At 42.8% G+C, this 25,118-nt stretch overlaps 1 protein-coding gene across 1 annotated transcript in view; it reads left to right on the plus strand.

The window, feature by feature from the left end:
- Nucleotides 1-25,118, plus strand: part of FLT4 (fms related receptor tyrosine kinase 4) — a 111,373-nt gene that overhangs the window by 67,070 nt on the left and 19,185 nt on the right. The window contains exons 9-19 of the mRNA XM_031953816.1: nt 4,107-4,261; nt 4,803-4,965; nt 7,402-7,540; nt 11,369-11,477; nt 12,944-13,303; nt 14,483-14,629; nt 17,378-17,509; nt 18,447-18,553; nt 21,759-21,894; nt 22,697-22,801; nt 24,064-24,177. Coding sequence (XP_031809676.1) covers nt 4,107-4,261; nt 4,803-4,965; nt 7,402-7,540; nt 11,369-11,477; nt 12,944-13,303; nt 14,483-14,629; nt 17,378-17,509; nt 18,447-18,553; nt 21,759-21,894; nt 22,697-22,801; nt 24,064-24,177 — 1,667 coding nt within the window. The remainder of the gene's footprint in view (nt 1-4,106; nt 4,262-4,802; nt 4,966-7,401; nt 7,541-11,368; nt 11,478-12,943; nt 13,304-14,482; nt 14,630-17,377; nt 17,510-18,446; nt 18,554-21,758; nt 21,895-22,696; nt 22,802-24,063; nt 24,178-25,118) is intronic.

Below are 25,118 nucleotides of genomic sequence, written 5' to 3' on the forward strand. Positions count from 1 at the left end.
ATTGTTCTCATAAACATTTTGTAAAGATAAGACAGTAGACATATAGTTCAGATGTTAGTAGCATCCTCTTATCCATGATTTTCTTCTCATGCTTTTGAGCATCTCTCTCATCCTGAAATATCTTCTGAAAAAATTCTACAATGTTTTCAAGATTGTGTTATACCCAGCAAAGATTTTTTTGGTGTGTACTTATTTAGATCAATCCAGTCATTCTTAGTGCTTGCTTCTTCCTAAGAGCCATTTCTACTTCCTTGTGAGCACATCACAGAATGAAGTGTCAGGGCCTGAATATGCTGATACCATTGTCATTGATGATAAAGTGGACCATTATGGCAATAATAACATATCTGTTTCACTCTTTTTGTTGCTTTCATACCAGTTTCCTCTTGTAATGAATGGCAAGGCAAAATTTCTAAAGAAAACTCTTTTTTCACCAGTTCAAAACATTATAAAAGGATTAATTGGCTGCTATACTTTTTAAAAAATGGTATTGTTTTCTTAAGATGATGTAACTTAATTCAGACTTGCTATATGTTTGTTTTGTTTTCAGTTATTATAGGCAATTTTACCTATAATATTTCATCATATTTCTCCATAGTAGTAGACTAAATGGATTGCTGAATTTTATATGACTAAACATCTATAAACAATCATTTCTTTTCCCATAAGATAGAATCAACTTTTTTCTTTTTTTTTTTTAATAATAACTTTTTATTGACAGAACCCATGCCAGGATAATTTTTTACAACATTATCCCTTGCATTCACTTCTATTCCAATTTTTCCCCTCTCTCCCTCCACCCCCTCCCCTAGATGGCAAGCAGTCCTATCTATGTTAAATATGTCACAGTATATCCTAGATACAATATATGTGTGCAGAACTGAGCATTTCTCTTGTTGCACAGGGAGATTGGATTCAGAAGGTAAAAATAACCCAGGAAGAAAAACAAAAATGCAGTTTACATTCATTTCCCAGTGTTCTTTCTTTGGATGTAGCTGCTTCTGTCCATCATTGATCAATTGAAACTGAGTTAGATCTCTTTGTCAAAGAAATCCACTTCCATCAGAATACATCCTCATACAGTATCGTTGAAGTATATAATGATCTCCTGGTTCTGCTCATTTCACTCTGCATCAGCTCATGTAAGTCTCTCCAAGCCTCTCTGTATTCATCCTGCTGGTCATTTCTTACAGAACAATAATATTCCATAACATTCATATACCACAATTTACCCCCCAACCATTCTTCAATTGATGGGCATCCATTCATTTTCCAGTTTCTAGCCACTACTAACAGGACTGCCACAAACATTTTGGCACATACAGGTCCCTTTCCCAGAATCAACTTTTTTCATGATGGTGTCCTGAATTTACTATATCTAGCACCTTTGGGGGCATCTAGATGGCACAGTGTATAGAGCACTAAAGTAAGGAAAACCTGAATTCAAATATGGCCTCAGAAACTTACTAGCTTTGTGACCCTGGGCAAGACCCTATTTGCCTCAGTTTCCTCATCTGTAAAATGAGTTCAAGAAGGAAATGGCAAATCACTCCAGTAACTTTGCCAAGAAAACCCCAAACAGTGTCATGAAAAATTGGACACAATTGAAACGACTTAACAACAACAGCAGCCTTGGGACTGTCTTCTGAATTTATGATGCATAAATGTAAGATTTCTGAATACTCTATAAGCTTTTGGAGCCTTTCTCAACTTGACCCACATTTTCTGACATCCTATTGGCTATCACTACCTGTACCCATCTTTGCATTGAAATCATTGACTATCAAACTGTAGCTTAACTTAATTGGAAGCATCTTCAGGCGCTCAAGTTCTTCAAAGAATTTCCCTACTTTCTCATCTTGATATTGATGCATATTGCAATGATATTGCATGTTGATGCATAAGCAGATATTGATGCATAAGCAATGATAATCTTCATGATTGTCTTTTTCTTATATTCATCATCACTGTTGTAAGGCAAAATCACAAGTGTCCTATGAATGGTTTTTCTTATTGCCTTGAGTGAGAAACAAAAGCAACACAATCAACTCCTTTGACTTTTCAAGTAATCATGTAAGTCAATTTTCCATTTAGCTGCAACTTCCTCATCTGGTTCATTCACATGAGAACAGCAATATTGACAGAGGAAATTCTTCTATTAATAAGGTAGTGTCTTCTGTGATCACAACCCATGGTGTACACTGTTTTATTAAAAGTAATTTCTAATGGACAGTCACTGCTGACAGTTTCAACATCCCAAGTGCTCAGAGCACAGGCTTCATCACAAATTCCACTTCATCAGAAGAGCCATCCCAGCTCTAACATTTGGTATAGACCTGACCTTACTCTGTCTGAATTGTATCATATGCCCCTACAACAATTGGTCACTCCCTTTATAGGTTGGCTTCCTCCATTAGAATGAAAGTTATTTGTCTTGCTTTTATTGTATATACAGTGTTCAGCCAGTGATCGGCATATAGTAAATACTTAATAAATACTTTATTGTGCCCATCAATCAATTGGCAAGCATCTATTAGCAGCTTCTATGCACCGGGCCCTGTACTTGCTGTTTGGAATAAAGAATTTACATTCATTACATTATATTAATTATATCACATCCCTAATCACTTGAGCAACACTGGCCACCAGACCTGTTCCCCAGGCTGGCCTCTAGCTTAACCCAGCTCCTAGCACCCTTCAATAGACTGCAAGGAGTGATCTGCTGGCAAATCACTGAAAGAATAAAAAAATGTCTTCTGAATTCCTGATCTCTAAGTGTAGACCCTCCTTGGAGTGCTTCTTCCTAGTATCTCTGCCCTCACTAAGCACAGACATAACTCTTCTTTAGCCTGCCAGAGAAATCTTCCCAGACCACACTCACTAAATAGGTTTCAATCCTATCCTCAGAGAGACAGCCAGAATGATCCCAGTGCTTGGCAAATGTGCCATCTACCTTCAGGGGAACTCGGTGGGACTTTAGTTGGAATTTGAACTCAGTTCTGCTATCTGCCAGGACTCTCCTCACTGCTCTTGTAAAGTCAACTCTCCTATGAAAGTCAAAGCCTGATGTGTTGGGAAGGGAAAGGAATAAGCATTTAAGTGTCTTCCATATGCCAGACACTGTGCTAAGCACTTTTCAAATGTTATCTCAGTTGATGCTCACAATAGCCCTGAGAGAGAGGTGCTGTTTTTATCCCCATTTTACAGGTGTGGAAACTGAAGTATACCAAAACAAGAGAACAAGAGATTTTGAGACTAGATTTGAACTCAGATTGTCCTGATTCCAAGACTGGTACTCTATTCACTGGGCCATCCAATGGCCTCTGTTAAGATATAGTCTTTCTTGCTTTTGTAACTTTGCCTCTGATTTAAGCCAATCACACTGGGTTTACTTCTGACTGTCTCTTTTGTCCTGTTACCTAGCCTTTAGTCATTAAATGGGCATTGCCTTAAACTGGGAAAGACCATTTAGAAAAGCCCAAGAGACTCCTGCATCCTGGGCCATTGCCAGACATCTTGACTTTGTCTTATCACTGAAGCTGGATGATTCTGGAGGAGAAAATGAGGCTGATGACTTTATATAACTCTGTCCCCTTACTTTCATGCACAACATCCTGATGATGTTACTAGTTCTCTTTGGGAAGGAAGGAGGAACAACATCAACAACATCTCAAATACCATAGCCATCCCCAAGTGCCAAAGAAAATGGTGTGTGAATGAGTTGTCCCAGAGACCAGGAAATACAATTGGGTGATTCAAAGGTAGTGTCATATCCTACTTTAAGAGAACAAGGGAGCTGAATGTGCATATTCAGAGCAACTGGGATTATTGTTGGTTGCTATTTTAATATGGTATGATGAGGCTCATCCAAACTTCTTCTGAAAAGCCCTAGTTCCAATAATGACATGATTTTGGCCAGCTGACATTACCTCTCTGGGCTTCTCTCATCTATAAAATGAGGGGATTAGGTTAAATTATCTCCTTTTCAGCTCTTTATCTGTGATCCTCTGGTTCTTCCCTGCCTAGTCTGGAACCAGAACAAATGATGGGGCAAAATGAGGCTCTAATACCAACAGGTATAGGATTGAGTTCCTCTATGCCTCCAGGTACAAGGATGGGAAGCCTGTCTCTGGACGCCAGTCTCCACATTCAATAGTAATCAAGGAGGTGACAGAACAGAATGCAGGCACCTACACCCTGGCATTGTGGAACAGGCAGGCTGGCCTGAGACGTGAAATCAGCCTGGAGCTGGTAGTGAATGGTATGACCCAAGGGAGAGGGGCTGGGCCAGACTAGTAGGAAACATACCAGATTTGGGAAGGGGAATGGAACTAGTAGAGGCAGGGGAATGGATGGTGGAAAAGGGAATAAGGGACAGGGATGAATAAGGACTGGGATGAGGGCCTGGGCTCAGAAGAGAATACAGCCAAACAGATAAGAACTAAGAGAATGGTAGAGGAAAACACAATAGAAAAAGAGCTATAGATGGCAGGAATGGGGGTAAGGGAGATTGTATGATGGGGTAATGGTGAATGTGCCAAAGGAATGTGGGTCACAGCTATAGTCAAATCCATTCTCACACACACACATGTACTCCAGACTGAGTGGCTCCTGACATACATCCTGCCTGGTTGCTGAGAGTCACTCTGGCCAGCCAACCCCCTATCCCCACCCCTCATGATAGTAGAAATCGTAGTGGGAAAGTTGGAGACGGGCAGAGGAGGAAAGGTAGCACAAAGCTCCAGGATGGACCTAAGGTTTCCTTGCCACCTGCATCTATCAGTCTGTTCTTTTGTCCACAGTTCCTCCACACATCCTTGAGAAGGAGGCATCTTCACCCAGCATTTATTCTCGCCGAAGCCGCCAGACCCTCACCTGTACCGTGTATGGGGCACCACCACCTGATGTCATACAGTGGCAGTGGAGACCCTGGACACCCTGCAAGATGTTCTCTAGACGCAGCCTGTGGGTATCCCCTCACAGGGCTGATTTTAGTCACATTCCTGACCCTAACTTGTACCCAAGCCCCAACCCTCATCCTAATCTTTCCCCTACCTGTACCTTATGGCAGTCAGAGAAGACTTTGTGGATAAAGGACCTGAGCCGGGTCTTAAAAGGGGAATACGATTTAAATAAATGGATAAGCAAGGAGGGGATCATTTGAGGTTAGAAGTAAGAATACAATCATTAAAGCATAAGCCACAATTAGAGAACAGTGAAGAGATTGAGGAAGCTGGAGTGTAGAGGACATAAAATTGAGTGCTGTAAGGTAAGGCTGAAGAGCTAGGTTGGGAGGACCTTGAACACCAAGCTAAAGAATTTGAACTTTGGCAAAAGAGAGCCATAGTTACTTTTTAGATCATGGTAGTAATGTGATCAGAGTAATGAGAGAGAGGGGGACAATGAGAGACAGACAGAGGAGAGGAGAAGAAAGAAAGAAGGGAATAGAGACAGAGATAGAGAAGAGGGGAAAAGAGACAAAGAAGAGGGGAGAGAGAGAGAGAAGGAAATAGAGAGGGAGGGAGAAAAAGAGACAGAAGAGAAAGGGAGAGAGAGGAAAGATGGGGAGAGAAAGAAAAGGACAAAGAAAGGGGGAAGAGGGAAAGAGACAGATGAGACAGAGAAGAAAGAGAGAAGAGAAAGAAAGAATGTGGATAGTGCAGAGAGGCTGATGATAATGGTTCTCAGTGACTTCTCAGGGCAGCTCTAGAGAGGAGGCTGGGTACTTGTGGCAGTCTTGGCAGTAGGAAACTGGAGGGGTGATGAGTAGCAGTGTTGTGTCCAAGGCCAGTGAGTCCTGGCTCTGGGATGCTCCTGACTGATTTCCTTCCTGTTGTTTATGCTGATCTTCCAACTGAGTCTCTCCCCAATCAGGGCCTCTCTCCCACCCCCCTGCTGTGCCTAATCCCCCTCTCCCTGTCTATCATGTGCAAACTCTGACTCACTGACCCCATCCCAGGGTGTGAGCTTCTATTTAGGGGCACAGACCCTGCCCTGCCACTTCTCAAAAAATTCCAATTTGAGCTGCAAGTTAAAAAATTTAGCATTAGTAAGCATTTTGAAATAATCTAGTCCCAACCATCTCATTTTATATGTATAAAAATTGAAACCCAGAGAGGTTAGCTGATTTGCTCAAAATAACTAATATAATTAATAGAAGAGCCAGGATTGGAATCCAGTGACACCTCATTCCCTCTATCGTGCTTTCCTCTGACATGTGCCCTAATTGTTTGGGAAAGGAAGAAGGAAGACAAGTAGAAGCAGAGCCCAAACTGCCCAGGACTAAGTTGTAGGGAAGCTTCAGCGGCCCAACATAGGGACATCTTTCCTCAACTGTTCCCTCCCAAGAGCCCAAGTTCCCATCCATGAGGGCTCCAAAAAGACCTCTCCATTCACCAACTTCTTCCTAGAAGAAAGAGTAGAGGATGGCTCAGGCCCCAGTTTGTAAGCCTGGCAGTGCATTATCGTACTACTAAACAGCTGTGGATGGTTCTGTAGCTTGCCTCTCCATCACTCCCTCACTTGCATTCAATTCATTCAGTTCATTTGTCGTTAAAAATACTATCCAGAGCTGGACCTGGGCTAAAATGAGAGAAGGAGTCATACCCTGCCTTGGAGCAGCTCACTGTCTTGGGGAGAAAGAGGGTAAATACTGCAGAGACAGAGAAAAAGGCCTACCTTCAAGGAGTCTACAGACAGACAATGAGTCAAATCCTGCCCTCAGAGGAAGACTTATAGTCTGGAAGAAACAGAAGGAACAGAACCAGATTGAGCCTTAAAGGGATAATAGGGTTTGAATAGGCAAAAACATGACATTTCAGTCCAGGGAGCCACAAGAGCAAAGATACAGAGGGGGCAATGAGCTTGTGGAGGGGATGTCAAGGAGCCTGGTGTGGAGAGGGACCTCACTGGGCCTGATATGAGAGAAGAGACATTGAGGTTAAATGTGGAAGAGGCTCAAAGACAAGAGCTTTGCTAAGACTAGTGTGTATTGATTAGGTTAATTGGGGCCCAACTATGGAGGATTTTGATGACCAAGATTAGGAGATTATTTTGTTAGCTAATGAGGAATTGCCATAGTCTGCAGAGTGGGGGAGAGGGCTAATCTTTTTGGAGTCATCATCTGTTGGCTAGATAAAGTATCATTGAGCATTTGTATTAAGGGAGAATGAGAATGAATGACTGTCCAAAGGTGGGGAACCTCACCTTGAGAATAAAGGGAAATTAGTGTCTTCCCTTTCTCTACCCCTCTTTCTACACATGCCAAGATCACTAGAGGTGTCCAGATTCTTCAAGGAAGAGAGAAGGGAGCCACCTGGCTCTTGTCTCCTCTCCTGAGAGGAGTGGGACCCTCCCAAATACTGATTTCCCCCCACCTATTTCTCTCTTGTGGAAGCACAGGAGCCAGCCAACTGGAGGGCGGCATCAGCGGGACCGAATGCCCCAGTGTGTGGACTGGAGAGAAGTGTCAGCCCAGGATGCCGTGAACCCCATCGAGAGCCTGGACACCTGGACTGAATCTGTGGAAGGCAAAAACAAAGTGAGAGCTAGCCTAGGACTGGAATGAATCAATAAGCATTTACTAAGCATCTACTATGTGCCAGGTACCATGGATGAGGCCAGAAATAGAAAGCCAAGAGTAAAGGCAAGGTAGCCCCCTCTTTAGGCACTGTCCAGACAGCCAACTGACCAGAAGGGGAGGCCAGAAGGAAAGACCCCTGGCTCTGGGCTGTTGTGGCCAATGCTTAGGTGGGTACCAACACAACCTTGAGGTCCTGAGGTAGAGAGGTGAAGACAGATTGGAGGACTCAGTTCCACAATTCACTATCACCATCACTGCCAAGAAGTCCAAAGACTTGGGTGCCAAGGTCATTTCTGCCAATCTCTAGGAAATTTTTAAAAGTCAGACACTTTGGGGGGATTTCACATTCCCCATATGCAAAGTAACAATAATAAAATAATTCATTTTTATGTAATGCTTTATGATTTTCTTAGCACTTTCCTCACAAGATTAGTGATCATAAGACTAGAAGGATTTTTAAGGGCAGTAACTTCAATTGTCTTATTTTACTGCTAAGGAAACTGAGGCTAGAGTGGTAATTGACTTGCCCAGGGTCATATAACTAGTAAATGTCGAAGACAGAATTCAAACTCAGGCCTTCCTGATTCCATGTCTACCGTTCTCTATATAGCATACCTTTCTAGGCCCTCTGCTTTTCATCTACTTTAATACCTAACCATATACTACTCTATCCCAGGGTAAATGTCAGTTCTTCCTGGGAGGAAATTCAAAGAAATTATTGTCTCTTTCCTTTTCCATCCCTTGCTTCTATGGACACATATGTGTTGTTGTGTACTACACAGGAGAACAGCCTGCTTCTGACTTTAAGGATGGAGCCCTAGGTAGGGCTCCTGGTGGCTGGATTCAGAGCCTCACAAGAGACCTGATCTGTACTTAAAAGATCCTGTTATTAAGTTAGGGATCATCTAATCCAAGTCCCTCCTTATGCAGATGGGGAAACTGAGGCTTATGTGACTCATCCAGAGTCATAAAGGGTGTAAATTATAGAGCCCTTTGAATCCAGATCTTAGGCTTTTGCCACTCCGTCTCAAACCAGCTTCTGCTCTATCCTCTGTTCCTAGGATGAGGGAGGGATATTAAATATTGATGACTTCCAACCTTAATCATCCATGAATTTGAGAGAAGATCCGGGATTTTCTGCTGAGACAAGTGGGAGAGAGATGTACCTGGGTTGTGCCAGCTGCTTAAGGCCAACATTCTGATTTCTGCTCCCACTGTAGCTGAAGAGGATGGTTCCCCCCTTCCATCCCTCTTGTCTGCCTGTTCAGTCTATTCAGTGCCCCCAAATGGAGCTTGTGCCCAGAGAGCAACATGTGGGGAGGAGGGAATGGAGGCTCAGAACAACAAAGGACTCCCATTTCCTCAAGTCACTTCCTGTTTTCATACACACCTCCAAAGATGCTTCCTGTTCAAAGGCCCAGCGGGAAGTGGCCTCAGGGCCAGGAGGGGGATGGAAAGGGAATGGGAGGGAAAGGGAAGGGATGGAACCTGCAGAGAAAGAGAGACAGACAGACACAGAGAGAAACAGACAGAGACAGAGACACAGAGAGATAGAGAAAGAGACAAAGACAGAAAGCAAAAGAGAGAGACAGAGAGAAATAGAGATTAGAGACAGAGACATAGAGACAGACAGACAAACACAAAGATAAAGATAGAGACAGAGAGAGAGCACCCATGGGTCAGACAGAGAACTACAGCAGTCTTGACTTGGTCCCTCCCTACTTCCATACCTGCATTTTTGTTCCCTGTATTTTCCCATTTTCACTTCCCCTTAATCTTCCATCATATTTCCCATTATGACTAAAGCCTATCAGGGAAATCTAACCCTGCAAAAGACCCAGGCAAGAACCTCTCCTCCAATCAACATTTATTAAGCATTTATTGCATGTTGGTAGGTAGAGAGATGGCAAAGTGGATAGAAGACCAGGCATAGAATCAAGAAGGCCCACCTTGCTGAGTTCAGATCTGGCCTCCGATGCTTACTGACTGTGTGTCCCTGGCCAAGTCACTTTATGTGTTTGCCTCAGTTTCTTCATCTCTCGAATAAGCTGGAAAAGAAAGTGGTAAATCATTTTGCCAGTATCTCTGCCAAAACAAACAAACAAACAAACTCAAATGGAGTCACAAAGATTCAGACACAATTGAAATGACTCCAACTCAGAATGCTGAAAATACAAAAATTGCTAAACAAAGAAAAAGTTCCTGCACTCAAAGAGCATACCTTCTAACAGGGACCACTTAGGAACTTATTGGGATTACAGCAAAAAGTGTTTCTGGAGTCAAAGGCTCTCTGATACTTCAACCTCCATGGCTGGAGACAATTTACTTAACCTCTCTGAACCTAAGTTTCTTCATTTATAAAATGGGGATGGGAGTGGAGGAGAGGCCTTGATGGTCTCTGAGGTACCTTCTAGTTCTTCATCTGTGATGCTGACTTAGTCAGTGGGAATATTCCCAGAACTACTCCAGAATAGTCCAGTACTACTCCAGAATAGTCCAGTAGCTAAAAAGCACCAGAGCAGGAAAGAAGGATCTTAGTACAAGGTATGGAGAATGTTTTCCTCTGGTTTGGGAAACTTTTGCAATTGATTCACTCTGAGACCTATGACACTATCAACTAGTCAATTAAACAGTAAGAATTTATTTTAAGGGTCAACTATGTAACTATGTATTTCTGATTTTTTTAATTAAGATTTTTCAATTAAGTGTTTATTTTCTCTTTCCCACTTCCCACATCACTAGAAAGAAAGAAATTAAGAAAAACAAAATTCTTTTAAACAAGTACACATAGTTGTGCCAAACAAATTTCTGCATTGGCCATGTCCAAAAATGTGTTTTGTATTCTATATCATGAACTTATCACTTCAGAATAAACTAGTACATAGTATGTTTCATCAGCAGTTCTTTGGAATTGTGGTCATTGAGTTAATCACAGCTCTTCCCAAGAGAAGTACTCTTCCAAACTAGTTTCCTTACAATGTTCCCCTCCACCCCAAGGCAATTGGGGTTAAGTGACTTGTCCAGTGTCACACAACTAAAAAGTGTTAAGTGTCTGAGATCACATTTGAACGTAGGTCCTCCTGACTTCAGGGCTGGTGCTCTAAACATTGCGCCACCTAGCTGCCTCTACAATGTTATTTTAATTATTTAAATTATTCTCATGGTTCTGGTCACTTCACTCTTTAGTTCATATAAATCTTCCTAAGTTTCTCTTCTGTCATTTTAATGGTTTTTTTCTTTTGTCATTTTTTACTAACAAAACCCATCCCTTTTATCTTTTTACTGGCTTCCTATTAATATATAACTATCATATGCTAATAGCTAGTATTATATAGTGTTTTAAGGTTTATGAAACACTTTAGAGGTTATCTTATTTGATCTTTACAATCACTCTTTAAAGGAGGTACTATTCTTAACCCATTTTATAGATGAGAAAACTGAAACAGTAGAAGTTAAAGAAGCTTGCCCAGAGTCACATAGTTAGGAAGTGTCTGAGGCAGGATTTAAATTCAGATCCTTTTGACTCTGAGTGCAACAGTCTATTCACTTTGCCACCTAACTGTTCCTGTTTTCTTTAAGGAAATAAAGCAGATGGGTATTGTCCCATGAGAGAAAGGCTGGAAAGCAGTACTCCTGGGAAATGTTTCCTACTAGCATTCTGTGTTATCCTAAAGCCTCAGTTACTTTATGTCCACAGGCTATTTCTCCATCACTCAATTAGGCACATGGGGAAGGGTACATTGGTTGGAAAAAGAAATCTCAGTAGTATGTCCTTTCTCACTCCAGACTGTGAGCAAGCTGGTGATCCAGGAGGCCAATGTCTCTGTCATGTACAAGTGTGTCACCTTCAACAAAGTGGGGCAGGATGAGCGACTCATCTACTTCTACGTAACTAGTGAGTAAGGGTAGGGGAAGCACATTTCAGATAAGGGGTTTTATTTTTGCAAAGGCTTGGAAAGAGATGAAAGTTTGGAGAGGAGAAATGACTAGTAGGTCAGTCTAAATGAAATGGAAAGCATATAAAGAGAAGTTAAATGAGACTACTGGGAATGTAGGAGGTGACTGGTTTATACAGGACTTTGAAAGCCAGGTTGAGGATTTTGTATTTTATCAGTGAAATTATTGAGAATCATTAATTTTTGAATAGGCAGGGTCAGATCTCTGTTTTAGAAATGTCAGTTTGGCAGCTGTATGGTAGATGATTTGGATAGCAGCAAGGAGACCAATTGGGTAATTATTGTAATCTGGGCAAGAGATGATGAGGCTGTTTGAGTAGAAAGAAGGGGATGGATTCATGAGCTGTTGTGGAAATAGACTCAACAAGTTGGTATCTGAATATATGGGGGGGAGGGAAGATAAGGGAGAGAGAAGAGTCAAGATGAACTCTAAGATTGAAGTCCTGGTAGAACATTGGTAAAGCTCTCAACCCAAACCAGGAAGTTTGGCAAATGGGTTGGGGTAAGGGAGAATATAAACTCTCTTTTAAGACATTCCATTGAGACGCCTGCAGGACATCCAAGAATAATGCCAAAAAGTAGATAATGATATTGAATTATAGCAGGAGTACATGACTAGACTTTGAAGGCCCAGGTTCTAGTCTCTAATCTGTCACTATCCATCTATATTACCTTGAGCAAATTAATTTAATCAGCTTCTTCCTCTGAAAAGTGAAAGTAGGGGTTGGGAGTGGGATAAACTAGATGAGAAGGGTAAATTCAAGACCTTTGTCCACAGGCAGACCCCAAAACATCCAAGTAAGTTGCAAACCAGGATTACAATGTAACTAGAAAATGTTTAACAAAATAAATACAAATACTACACAATGTTACTTTGTGCTTTTCTAAGTCAATATGCTTCTCACAGAGATCTGTTTCTATTTGAGTTTGATAGCATTGGATTAAATTATTTCTAAAATTCTGTTTAGTTCTATGAGAATGCTTAAATCAGTGAGATCTGAAGGTGGAAATGAAAATAAGATCTGATGCTTGAAGTTGTGAGGGTGAGTGAGATTGCCAAGGCAAAAAAAAAAAAATGAAAAAAGGAAAGAGAGAGAAAGACAAAGAGAAAGGGGGAGTTATGGCTAGGACTTTGGGAGATTCCTGTATTTAGATTGTGAGAGAGATTAAAAAAAAACTAGCACAAGCAAGGGAGTAATCAGAGAGCAATGTTATGAAAGCCAAGGGAGAAGAGGACATCATGAAGAAGAGGATGATGGATAATGTTAAATGGCACAGAAAGTCAAGGAGGATAAGGATTAAGAAAAAGCCTTTGGGTTTTGTGAAATAGGCAGGTGAGGTCTCAGGGCAGTAGTGAGGATGACAGCTCACTTGGCCCCTGGAACCCACATGATCTTTCCTACAGCTATCCCTCATGGCTTCACTATTGAGTCGGAGCCAAGTGAGGAGCCCGTTGAGGGCCAGGACCTGACCCTCAGCTGTAAGGCAGACAACTACACTTATGAGAATCTTCAGTGGTACCGCCTGAACCTGTCCACGCTGCATGATGCTCAGGGGAACCCGCTCCTGCTCGACTGCAAGAATGTGCATTTGTACGCTACGCGGCTGGAAGGGCAGCTGAGCTCCACACCAGGTTCCCGCCATGCCACTCTGCGCCTAGCCCTGCCCCGCATCGCCCCTGATGAGGAGGGTGATTACGTGTGTGAAGTGCAAGACCGGCGGAGCCACGAGAAGCACTGCCACAAGAAATACATCTCTGTACAGGGTGAGGAGCCCCAGAGGGTAGCAGGGGCCAGAGGTCAGAGAGAGGGAGACAAAGAGGGATACAGATCAAACATGAGGAAGGCAGCAGAAGAGATGGAGTGATGGCTATGGGAGCATGGGCTATGAAGAGAGAGCCTTATACAGCTCTCCATGGCTACATTTCTCTTTTTCCTCACAATACCCACACAAAAAAACAACATACAAACATATGGATATTACCACAAATTCAATAAGTTCAAATCAAAAAGTATTTAATAACAGCGAATAATAATAGTGGGGCCTCTAGGATGCACTAGCTGCTAAGTAGAGGATAGAATAATGGGTATAGAGTTAGGAAGCCCGGAGTTCAAATCTGACCTCAGACACACTTATTAGTTGTGAGAGCAACTCACTTGAGCAAATCACTTAACTCTTTTTGCCTCACTTTCTTCATCTATAAAATGAGTGGAGAAGGAAATTGCAAACTACTCCAGTATCTTTGCCAAGAAAAACCCAAATTGTTCTCAAAGAATCAGAAAAAAACTGAATTTTAAAGCTTTCAAATGACCTTACCTGGCTCATTTTATCTTTACAACAATCCTGGGAGAGAGGCGCTATTATTATCCTCACTTTTCAAGTAAGGAAAATGAGGTAGATCTTTTCGGTGTCAGATCCAATGATCCATCCACTATACCAGCTCGCATTTCATTAAGCACTTACTATGTGTTAGGTGGGGGCAGTGAAGTAATATAATGGATAGAGTCAGGAAGACTTCCTGGATTCAAATATGATCTCAGACACTTACTAGCTATGTGACCCTGGGCAAATCACTTAACTCCTTTTTGCCTCATTGGTAAAATGGGGACCCACTAGATACCTAAGTATCTTTGCCAAGAAAACCCCATCAGCAATGTCCATGGGGTCATCTAGAGTTGGACACAACTCTGTCCTCTGAGGGCTTATATTGTACTGGGAGGAAAAGCTGCCCCCACTCTGTCCTCCATATACTCATGCATGTCATTGTCCTATCTTTCTTCCCACCCCTCTTTTCTTTTCCCTCCTCAATCAAACCATCTCATCAGGATGCTTTCCTCTGTCCCCTGTTGTCCCAGCTCAACATCACTCCCTCCCTGCTATTTTCTCGGATTCTTAGCTGTGGGAACGTCCCTGCAGCTAACCCCATACTTTGCCCTTTCCCCAGCTCTGGAGGTACCCCAACTCACACAGAACCTGACTGATCTTTCGGTGAACGTCAGTGACTCCATTGAGATGCGATGTCCGGTGGCTGGGGCCCATGTTCCAGACATTGTCTGGTACAAAGATGAGAGGCCACTGGAGGAAGAATCAGGTATGGAGGGGCCCTGGGAGTGGGGAGGCCCTGGGAAGGCTCAAAGGAAAGTCCCAGGCATGGAACTATGACCCACAATTCTGACTACTCCCTTCTAGGTTCTCACCCTTCTATTTATCTTCTTGTTTGCTGATTTTTCTGACTCTGGGAGGGATGGCTCTTGTCTCATGCTCTTCACTATAGTCCTCCAAGCCCACTGTCCATTGAGTTCAGAAGTGGACAATGGACAATCTCTTTTCCCTTTGGTTTAATTCAGACAAGTTTGGACTTTTTCAGAGGGAGCTTTGAAGAAACTGAGAGAAAGAAAGCAAATCTAAGAACTGGGCACCCAGTTGTATTCCAAAAGATTCCCTCTCTATGGAGCAGTTAGCTGAGGCCCTTCCATTGGAAATACAGGCTCACTAGGGCCCCTGCTTTGTCTTGGAGACAATCCTGCCCCACAAAGCCCCTTCTTATACTCCCTCACCTTATATTCTTTCTAAAGGAAGAGATTCACTTGCTCCCCTGCTTAGTTAGATTGGTTATTTGGTGCTTTTTTGTTCTTGTTAGAGGACAAACCTAAGGGAGAGGCGTTTGCAAAGAGCATCCCTCAATCCCAAAAGTACTTCCTTCATTCCCAGGGAAGACTATAACAACTACTACCAAAAATTATTCATGGATAGTGTTGAATTCAGGAAGAAATTGTTACCAGGGTTGAAAAAGGGAGATACATTAAAGGTTATCTCTGTCCCTCATACTCAGCCAAACCAAATGTGCAATTTCTTTTGGCTAGAGAACATTGAATTCCACGTTGTGAATGGGCCAGAGCAAAGACCAAGGACAAGGTCCACATGTTCTGGGTGAGGGGGGTGGAGAGGAGACAAAGGTAATGATATCCCTTCAAATCTGCTCTAAACATGGCAGTTCTAGCATAGATACAGGGAAGCAAAGGGAGGCATACTTTATTCAGCATTGTTAGGGACAGTCTGTTTCAGGATATTAGTGTGCATCCCCTTTCAGCACTAAAACTTTAATTTTTAGCCATGATAGATGGAATCTTTCTAATCTAATCTAATAGATGGAAATCTTTTTTAAATTGGAGCACATATATAGGTTTATATCTATCTATCTAGATATCTATAGATATAGATACATCTCTATCTATGTCTTCTGATAGATAGATAGGATAGGATAGGATAGGATAGACAAATAGGCAGATAGATATAAATCTTCCTAACCAGAGGATAACAAACATAATTTAACTTCTTTTTAAAAAAAAATTTTTGTTATATATGTACATTTTTTACCTATTTCCTTATGAATTATATTGGGAGAGAAAAATCAGAACAAAAGGGGAAAAAAGAGAAGAGAGGAAAAAGAGGAAAAAAAACAGAAGAGAAAGAAAAAAAGTGAACATAGCATGTGTTGATTTACATTAAAATTTCCATAGTTCTCTCTCTGGATGCAGATGGCGTTTTCCATCCAAAGTTTATTGGAATTGTTTTGGACCACTGAACCGCTAAGAACCGTCAGTCATAGTTGATCATCACACAATCTTACTGTTATTATGTATTCCTTATTCTGCTTGTTTCGTTTTCCAGGCCTTTCTGAAATCCACATGCTCATCATTTCTTATAGAACAATAACATTACATTTTCATATATCATAATTTATTCAGTTATTCCCCAACTAGGCCCACTCAGTTTCCTGTTCCTAGCCACTACTAAAAGGACAGCTACCAACATTTTTGCACATTAGGGTCCTTTTCCCTTTTTTATGGTCTCTTTGGGATACAGACCCAGTAGAAACACTGCTGGACCAAAGAATATGCACAGTTTGATAGCCCTTTGGGAATAGTTCCAAATTGTTCTCCAGAATGGTTGGATAAGTTCATAATGCACATGTGTCCACCAACAATGCATCAGTGTCCCAGTTTTCCCATATTGCCTCCAATATTTGTCATTCTCTTTTCCTGTCATCTTGGCCAATCTAAAAGGTATGAACCTCTTTTTTTTTTAAACTCATCACTGCAAACCTTAGGAATTGTCTTTGGCTGAGATACTGAGAGTTTCTCTAGAGGCCCCTTCTCACTGTTCTTGAAAAGTTCTCATCTTCATTTTATAGGTGGTTTTTTAATAGCTTTCTCTTTTCCTTCAGTGTAGCTATCACTTCTCACTGTGCCTGCCTTTAACTGTACTCTGCCATCCTCATTCTCATATAATTTTGCTTATCTTAATATTCTGTGGGCTGAGAAACTAGATAATGAATTGTGATAGAAATGTGTTACTAGACTCTGAATGAAAATCTCTTCTGTGAGGAAAATATTTGACTTTGTGACAATTGCTTTGGCTGCTGAGATGCCTTGTTTGCTTTTTTTCTGGTGTCAAGGTTGACTGATAAGTGACTCCAATATAAGCCACGGCCCCTGCGTTTAGAGCTCACAATCTCTATGAGGCAGCAGGATGCACATATCTGAAATACATGACCAATTCAGTTAAATTCAATTCAACAAATATTTATTGAGCATCGCTATGTGGAAGGCCCTGTGATACAGAGAATACAATACAGACCCTTCTTGACCTAGACCACAGTCTAGCTATCAGAGAGGAAGGAGGTTCTAAAGATTAGAGGTAGCTGTTATCAGTCCTGAAGGTCTCGGAGAGACTACAAGAGAATAACTAAAGAATGTATTACTGGGTAGGGGGAGGAGGGAGAAACTATTCTTCCCTCTCCTTCCCATCCCTGACTTCCTTCCTTCCTCTCTCCCAGGGATTGACTTGGCTGACTCCAACCAACGACTGAGTATCCAGAGGGTGCGGGAGGAAGATGCAGGCCGCTACCTGTGCAGTGTCTGCAATGCCAAGGGCTGTGTCAATTCCTCTGCCAGCGTGTCTGTGGAAGGTAACAGAGCCACACCTGGGGATGGGCAGCCATTTAGGACATAAGACATAGGTGGCACAGTGAGAGACCCTCCAAAATATTAATGCATGTATTTCCCTTTTTTAAAGAAGTTTTTTATTTTCAAAACATATGCAAAGATAATTTTCAACATTCACCCTTGCAAAACTTTGTGTTCCAAATTTTTTTCTCCAACCTTTCCCCTAAATGGCAAGAAATGGCTCAAAGTCTCCTATGGACAGCAATATGTGGAGGAACAATTTTCAAGTGGGGGGTCAGGAATGGGAGAATAAACAGTACTTCAGTTTTGCCTTGTCTTCTGGTTCCGGTTGGAAGTCTTTTTAGGCCCAGGACAGACCCCAAGGCCTCTGCTCAGAGTCAGGCTCTCCAATTAGATAGGATTTTCCAGTCTTACATCTCCTTCTCACATTCAGGCAATATGATGACTTTGGATAATGGGCTGGATCTGGAATTATAAGACCTGTATTCAAATTGTGACTCAGACTCAGACACTTCTTGAATTCTGAGACTAATAATTTACTTTCCCTCAGATTGTTTCCTCATCTATAAACTTGGGGAAGTTATAATACTTGCATCTCATAGGGGTGTGGTGAGGATTAAATGAGATGATATATGCAAGGTGTTTTGCAAACATTAGAGTGTTATATAAATACTCATTGTTATTATTACTGGGCTGGGAGAGATTAGCAAAGACCTGGGGAACTTTTTAGAGATATCCTGGTTGCTGAGCTGAAAGGAGACAGGAAAATGAAGACCCCAAACTGGAAGAACAGGTGCATGAAGCTCTCATCAATCTAGAGGGCTGTGGAGAAACAAGATAAGGCTCCAGGAATCCTCACCCTATTTCATGGACATACCCCAGAGTCTGCCCTTGACAGTGGGTTAGCCCTGACCTTTCCCTTTCTTCCCCACTTCCTAGGATCTGAAGACAAAGGCAGTATGGAGATTGTCATCCTCATTGGCACCGGAGTTATTGCTGTGTTCTTCTGGATCCTCCTCATCCTCATCTTCTGCAACATGAAGCGGGTGAGTCTAAGGCAGACCAGGACCCCCCCCCCCGAATCCTGCCTCTGGCCAGCCATTCCTACCTCTGCTGAGAGGCTGCTACACCCAGGCTGTAGCAGGTGGGCAGAACCAGAGAGAAGATGCCAGATGCCCTCTACCCCTTGTCCTGCAGGCCTCACTGCCCCCATTACCCTGACAATAGAATGGAAGCTTCTTGAGATGTGGAATTATCTCATCTTTATTTTTGTATTTCCATTACCCAGTACAATACCTGGCACAAAGCAGAAAATCTGCAAATATTTGTTGACTGATTGCCTCTTGATACTGGAAGTAGATGGGGCTAGCCCAAATAGGAGCATACTACCAGAGATAGAGGAACTATTAGTGTTTGTTTCTAAACCATTCACTTCTGCCTGCCTATCCCTGAGCCTTCTATGTGCTGGCCACCCATCGTTCTTTTGTTAATATCATCAAATCTATTTTTCTTTGAAGTTTACCCCCTTTCCTTACCTTGTCAAGCTCTATTCTCTACCTAGTAATTAATTCTCCATATAATAATTAATTCTCCTTACCCCCCCTCTCATTCTCTCATTCTTTCTCATTCTCTCATTTTCCCTTTTCTTATTCTTTTTCTCTCATTCTCATTTTTTCTCTCTTAATCTCTCTTCTTTCTCATTCTCATTCTTTCTGTCTTGTTCTCACTCCCCCTATCTCTTTTTCTCTGTCCTTCTTTCTCTCTCCCTCCCCCTTCTTTCTTCTCTCCTCTCTCACTCCCTCTCTCCATCTCTTTCTCTTCTTCTCTCTTCTCTGTCTCTCTCTGTGTCTTTCTCTCCCTCCCCCCACCTCTCAATACAGGTAGATAGAAACCTTCAGACAGATCCTACAAATAGGGCAGAATTCTTTCCTTTATAAGATTCTCCAGCTTTCAGGAGAAAATCTTTCATCCTTCGGATGACCTAGCTCTAGACACCAGCTATGATATTGATGATCTGAGTGATCTTGGACAAGTCATTCTGTATCTCAGTTTTCTTATCTACAAAATGAAGAGGCTGAACAAGATGATCTCTTTGTTGTTGTTGACTCATTTCAGTCAAGTCTGACTTCTTGACCCCATTTGGGGTTTTCTTAGCAGATATTACAGTGTTTGCCATTTCCTTCTCCAGCTTATTTTACAGTTAAGGAAACTGAGGCAAACAGAGTCAGATAACTTGCCCAGGATCACATAGCTAGTAATTGTCTGAGATTAGAACTCACCCTTTAGATCTATGGCTCTAAATCCTGTGAAAGTTGCTCTGATATAACTTCACCCTATTTCTCCCAACTCTGCCTTTTGGAACCAAACCAAAAAAAATCTTTAGAGCAGTAACAAGGGCAGAGTTTTTTCTAGAGAACAAAAGTTGTCAGGGCTTGTGGTTTTCATCAGCATAGAAACAACATTCAGCAAAACTAATTTATTAAAAATTTTTCAATGCATATTGTAAGCACTTAATAAATGCTTCTTGATTTGTCAACTTGACTCTTACCAAATAAATGGATAAAGTGAGTACCTCTTCTATCCAGCCTTGCTCTGTCTCTTTTTCTGTGTCCTTGAACTGGTATTCCAAGGTCTCTGTCTCCACCCTACTCCCCAGCTAAGGGTACACTTCATGCTACTTATTACAGGTGTTGGGTATGATACTTTCCCAGGGCATAAAAATTTATAGGAATGACTCTGTTTATCTTCTGATTGCCCAGATTAGATCCCATCCTGTTCTTTCTTATATACTTTTTTTTTTGCTAAGGCATTTGGGGTTAAGTGACTTGCCTAGGGGTACACAGCTAGGAAGTGTCTCATATACTTTCAATGTTTCTCTATAGCTACAAGAGAAAGTGATTTTGGATCATAGGTTTAGAGCTGGAGGAAGGCTCTCAAGTCCAGGAGTCTATAGATATAGATATAGATATATTGCCTATAACAGGATTTGAACCGTGGTGTTCTTGACTTCAAGGTTCACTACCCCATACATTATACACTACCCTACATTATACACCTTAGTCTGATTTTCAAGGACTGATCCTTGGACTAACTTATTACTTCATATAACCTATATGATTGACTCATAGTAAATATAATATAAATGTAAATAGCAATTGTTTCTGTTTTGGCCAGAAACCCCGAGGGCCTTCTCCTGCCAAATTGATTTTTTTTTGGACTAGGTAAAAGAGGCCATTTTTTGCTTCATAACTTACCTAGCCTTAATCACTGAATAGATATTGCCTTGTAAAACTGAGAACTGTTAAAGAATCTAGTTTTAAAAGGCCAAGGTCTCTCACTGCAATCTCCAGTCATCCTGATCTATATCTGGCCCCCAGACCAAGGTGCATCCAGTGGGGAGAGTGAAGCAGTGTACCTAGCACAGCTCTCCCTCACTTAAATCTAATTCACTTGCACGTCAGAGCATCACATCTCTGATGTCATGGTCCTTTTTGATAATGAAGGACAAACAGTAACAGGTTTAGCCAAACTGAATACACAGTCATTCCCTAAACATTCCCTTCTTCTTTTGATCATCATATCTCTTCTGTCAAGATATCTCTCCCCTCTGCCTCTCTCCCAGCCTAGTTCCACCAGCCCCTCTGCCTCTGAGGTCCTCAAGGCCCAAGTTAGATACTATCCCTGAGATCTCTTTTTGACATGCTCCTTGCTTTCTCTCCATCCTTCAAGCACTCTGGGACTCATATCAGTGATCTCGTGAGTTTTTAGTATCCATTCTTATCATTCTATGAACCCCTTCATAGGAGTGGATCTCACTATCTCCTTCTTCCATGGAGTTTCCCTAAGAGAATCTAGCACTGGGCCTTAAACATAAAGGACTCAAGAAGGAAAGAGCATCCATAGGCTCATAGATTTAGAGTTGAAAGGGATCTTAGAGGCCATCTTATGTCATACCCTCATTTTATGGCCCAGAAAACTAAGATCCAAGAGAGTTAAGTGGCTTGACCAAGATCACCCAGTTAGTGGACATCGGAAGTGAGATTTGAATCCAGTCTTTTAATTCCAAAGCAAATATTTTTCTACTGTCTTGATCATCTAATATGAAAATTACGTCTCTATGACTTCATCATGTTATTTTGACAAGGCTACATAGCCTTTTCATGAATCCAGTTTAAAATGTTAGAAGAGGTCAACTTTAGGGAGAACAGAAATTTTAACTCCACCCCTGTCCCCTTCTTCTATTCCCTGAAGCCTGCCCATGCAGACATCAAGACGGGATACCTGTCTATCATCATGGACCCAGGCGAGGTAGCCCTGGAGGACCAGTGTGAATACTTGCCCTATGATTCCAGCAAATGGGAGTTTCCCCGAGAGCGGCTCCATCTGGGTGAGAGAAGGGAATTGTGTGGATCTCGTTAGTCTCTGGGAACTCAGTGCTCTGAAATGGGTGGGAAAATCACTGGGAAATATGTGGCTTGTGAAATAGTGCTAACCTGAAGGCTCTTCCTGGGGAAGAGGAAAGGAGAGATCAGTGCAGTGGTTAGTGAAGGACTTGTGGGAAGCAGATGGGGAAAGAGTTGGATCCTCATCCTCCACACCTGCTTGGGGACATGTGAAATTCCTTCCATTCCTAAAGCTCATCCCGGAAATACAGACACATCTGTCCCCTCATCCTGACCCACCCATCCGGGCCTGTGACCCCTAGTCCCCCAGGCACAGAGCTCCCCTTTCCCATGCCCCCCAGGGGTCTGGTGGATCTGCAGAGCCCCATGAGCTATTTCCTGCCTCCATCCCTGCTTTCAGTTAGGGAAGGGCTGTGAGCACCTGGAGGGAGAGGATGCTGGCTCCTTCCTCTTCCCTCTTCTCCTCTTCTGCTTTGGTCCTTCTCTTTCGCCCCCAGCCCCTTCCTGTTTGGCCACAGTTCGGCTGAGTTTTAGGCTCTGCCTTTTTCTCCATATTGTGGCAGGCACGCCATGGCTGACTCAGCACCCCTCAGTCCTTCTGGCCCTGGACTCCCATGCCTGCACTCTACCATCCTGCCCTATTGGCTCCCCTCCCTGCCACCTCCTACGCCCCATAACCGAAGCTGTTTCCCCTCATTGCACCTCTCTATTCACATACAACAACCATGACCCATCCCTTTCTTCTCCCTTTCCTTTCCCTTTCCCCTCTCTCCTTTTGCCCAACAGGGAGAGTCCTAGGACATGGGGCCTTTGGAAAGGTGGTCGAAGCCTCTGCCTTTGGTATCAACAAGGGCAACAGCTGTGATAAGGTGGCAGTCAAAATGCTGAAAGGTAAGCTGGTCACTGGGGGTCAAATGGGAGGGCAGACACTCTTCATGCTTGCTCCGAAGGTGGTGGTAAAGTAGCAAGTGCTAGACCTGAAATCAGAGAGACCTGTATTCGACTGTCACCTCAGATATTGGCCTGGATAAGTAACAATCCTTCAGTCTCAGTTTCCTTCATCTGTAAAATGGGAATAATAATACACCTTGCTCACAGAGCTGTTTTGAGGATCAAATAAAATAGTATTTTGCAAACCTGACAGTAAAAAAAAGTCTTGAATTTTTAGAAACCTTAAAATACCATCTAAATATGGGATCTTAACAAAGATAGTGGCCCTTTTCCACTGTGATGCTTTGAAAAGAAAGAGAGGCTGGAGCTCTCTGAGAAACAAGGCTTTGTGCCTCACCAAAAAGTCTGCCCCAGAGGCAAAGTGTCCTGTGGGCCTGTACAGACTCATGTAAAGGTCTAGAGCTGGAAGTGACCTTGTCATTCATCTGGTCCAGTCCCTTCATTTTACATATAAGGGACATTAGGCACAAAGAAATCTAAGTGATCGGCCCAAGATCCCACAGGTTTTGAGGGCCAGCGGCAGGACTCTGACTCCAAAGTTAATGTTCTTCCTTCTGAACCTCAGCTGCCAGGTGGTATCCTGTGTGGGAAGGAGCAGGGGGGACAGCATCGGTGAAGCCCAATTGGGACAGATCCCAGAACACAAAGGTCCCTGAGCGTGCACGGTCCTTATTCCCACACAGCTGAAGGATGGAGGGAGGCAGGGCAGACAGACAGGAAGCATTTTGCACACAAGTAGGAAGCAGGGGCAAGAAAGTAGTCAGTTTCTGCCTTTGCCTGCTCAGCATAGCCGCTTGTGAGCCTGACTCTCCAGCGTCCAGGATAGATAGAGCCCCTGGCTTAGAGTCCTGAAGAAAGATTCTAGGAGCCCCTGCAAGAGAGTCCCTTTAGGCCAGCTCTGCTGCCCCTGCCTGAGCAAAGAGAAGAGAGCCAGTCTTTCTGAAGAGAAAGGAATGATGTAGGACCTGGTTTTCTCAGTGGGACTGGGCCAAGGCCATCAGTGGCAGAGCTTGGCCACTGAGGAGCCCTGTGAAGAGCCCCTCCCCAATACACACACACCTTTTCCCTCAGTGGGTCCTGGCTATGGCTGCTCTGGGAGGGTGAGGCTGGCAGAGCCAGGCCCCTACGCAGAGAGATGGTAAAGAAGTAACTCAGACTGACTGGGCTAGGGAAGCCTTCAACGCCATGCTGTTTCTTTCCAGAGGGGGCTACTGCCAGTGAGCACAAAGCACTGATGTCGGAGCTGAAGATTTTGATACACATTGGAAACCATCTCAATGTGGTCAATCTCCTGGGGGCCTGCACCAAGCCCAATGGTTAGTGCCGGGGGGTGGAGCCATTTGAGATTGGGGAGGAAGGGAGTGCCAGATAAGGAGAGGGCTGCATTGAGAAGGTAGGGCCAGACCTGCAAAGGATGACTTGGAGGGGGGGAGTACCTGAAGGAGGGGGATTTTCGGGCAAGGGAAAGTAGGAGACATATAAAGAAGGAAGAATTGGGGGTGGGGGAAGTGGTGCCAGACATGGAAGGGGAAGAATTGAGGGGATGGCAGATATGAAGGAGGAAGGAGCTGGATTCCTACCCTGGTGGGTATAGGGGTACCTGTTTTCACTGAAGGTATCAACATTCTCTAGACAAAATTTTAATTCAGTTGTATTTCTTTGATGAACAAGTCATGTTTCAGACCCTTGGCTGCAAGTTCCCATGTCTCAATTGCAGTCCTGAGCTGAAACTGCGCAAGCTGGGAAAGATTCCTTTGTTTCTCTTCTCTGGCTTACTTGTGACATTGTGCTCTTCTTCACTGCCACTAAGAAGTAGCAAATAAGTGTGACTTAGCAAAGCAACCAAAGACAAAGTTACCTTCAGTGATCAAGTTAACAATCCATCCACAAAGATTCTATCACATGCCAGGCACTGTGCTAGGCACTGGGGGTACAAAGACAAAAAGAAGAAGTCTCTGGCCTCCAGGGGCTTTTGGTCTATTAAAATTAGATAATGTACACAAAGCATTTTGCAAACCTCAAAGTACTACTATAAATAGTAATTATTATCATTATTCTATTGGAGAAGATGAATACTTATAACAATATATACAGCATGTATAAAGTAAATAGTGGAGGCAACAAACCTGGACCACTTTTTCTAGAAATTTGACTGTGAGATGAAATAGATATAGGACAACAATATGAGGGAATGGTTGGGCCAAGTGATTGTTTTTTAAAGAGGTGAGGGACCTAGCTGTGTTTGTAGATAAGAGGG

Source organism: Sarcophilus harrisii, chromosome 2 (genome assembly GCF_902635505.1).
Source record: "Sarcophilus harrisii chromosome 2, mSarHar1.11, whole genome shotgun sequence".
NCBI classification, from domain to species: Eukaryota; Metazoa; Chordata; class Mammalia; order Dasyuromorphia; family Dasyuridae; genus Sarcophilus; species Sarcophilus harrisii.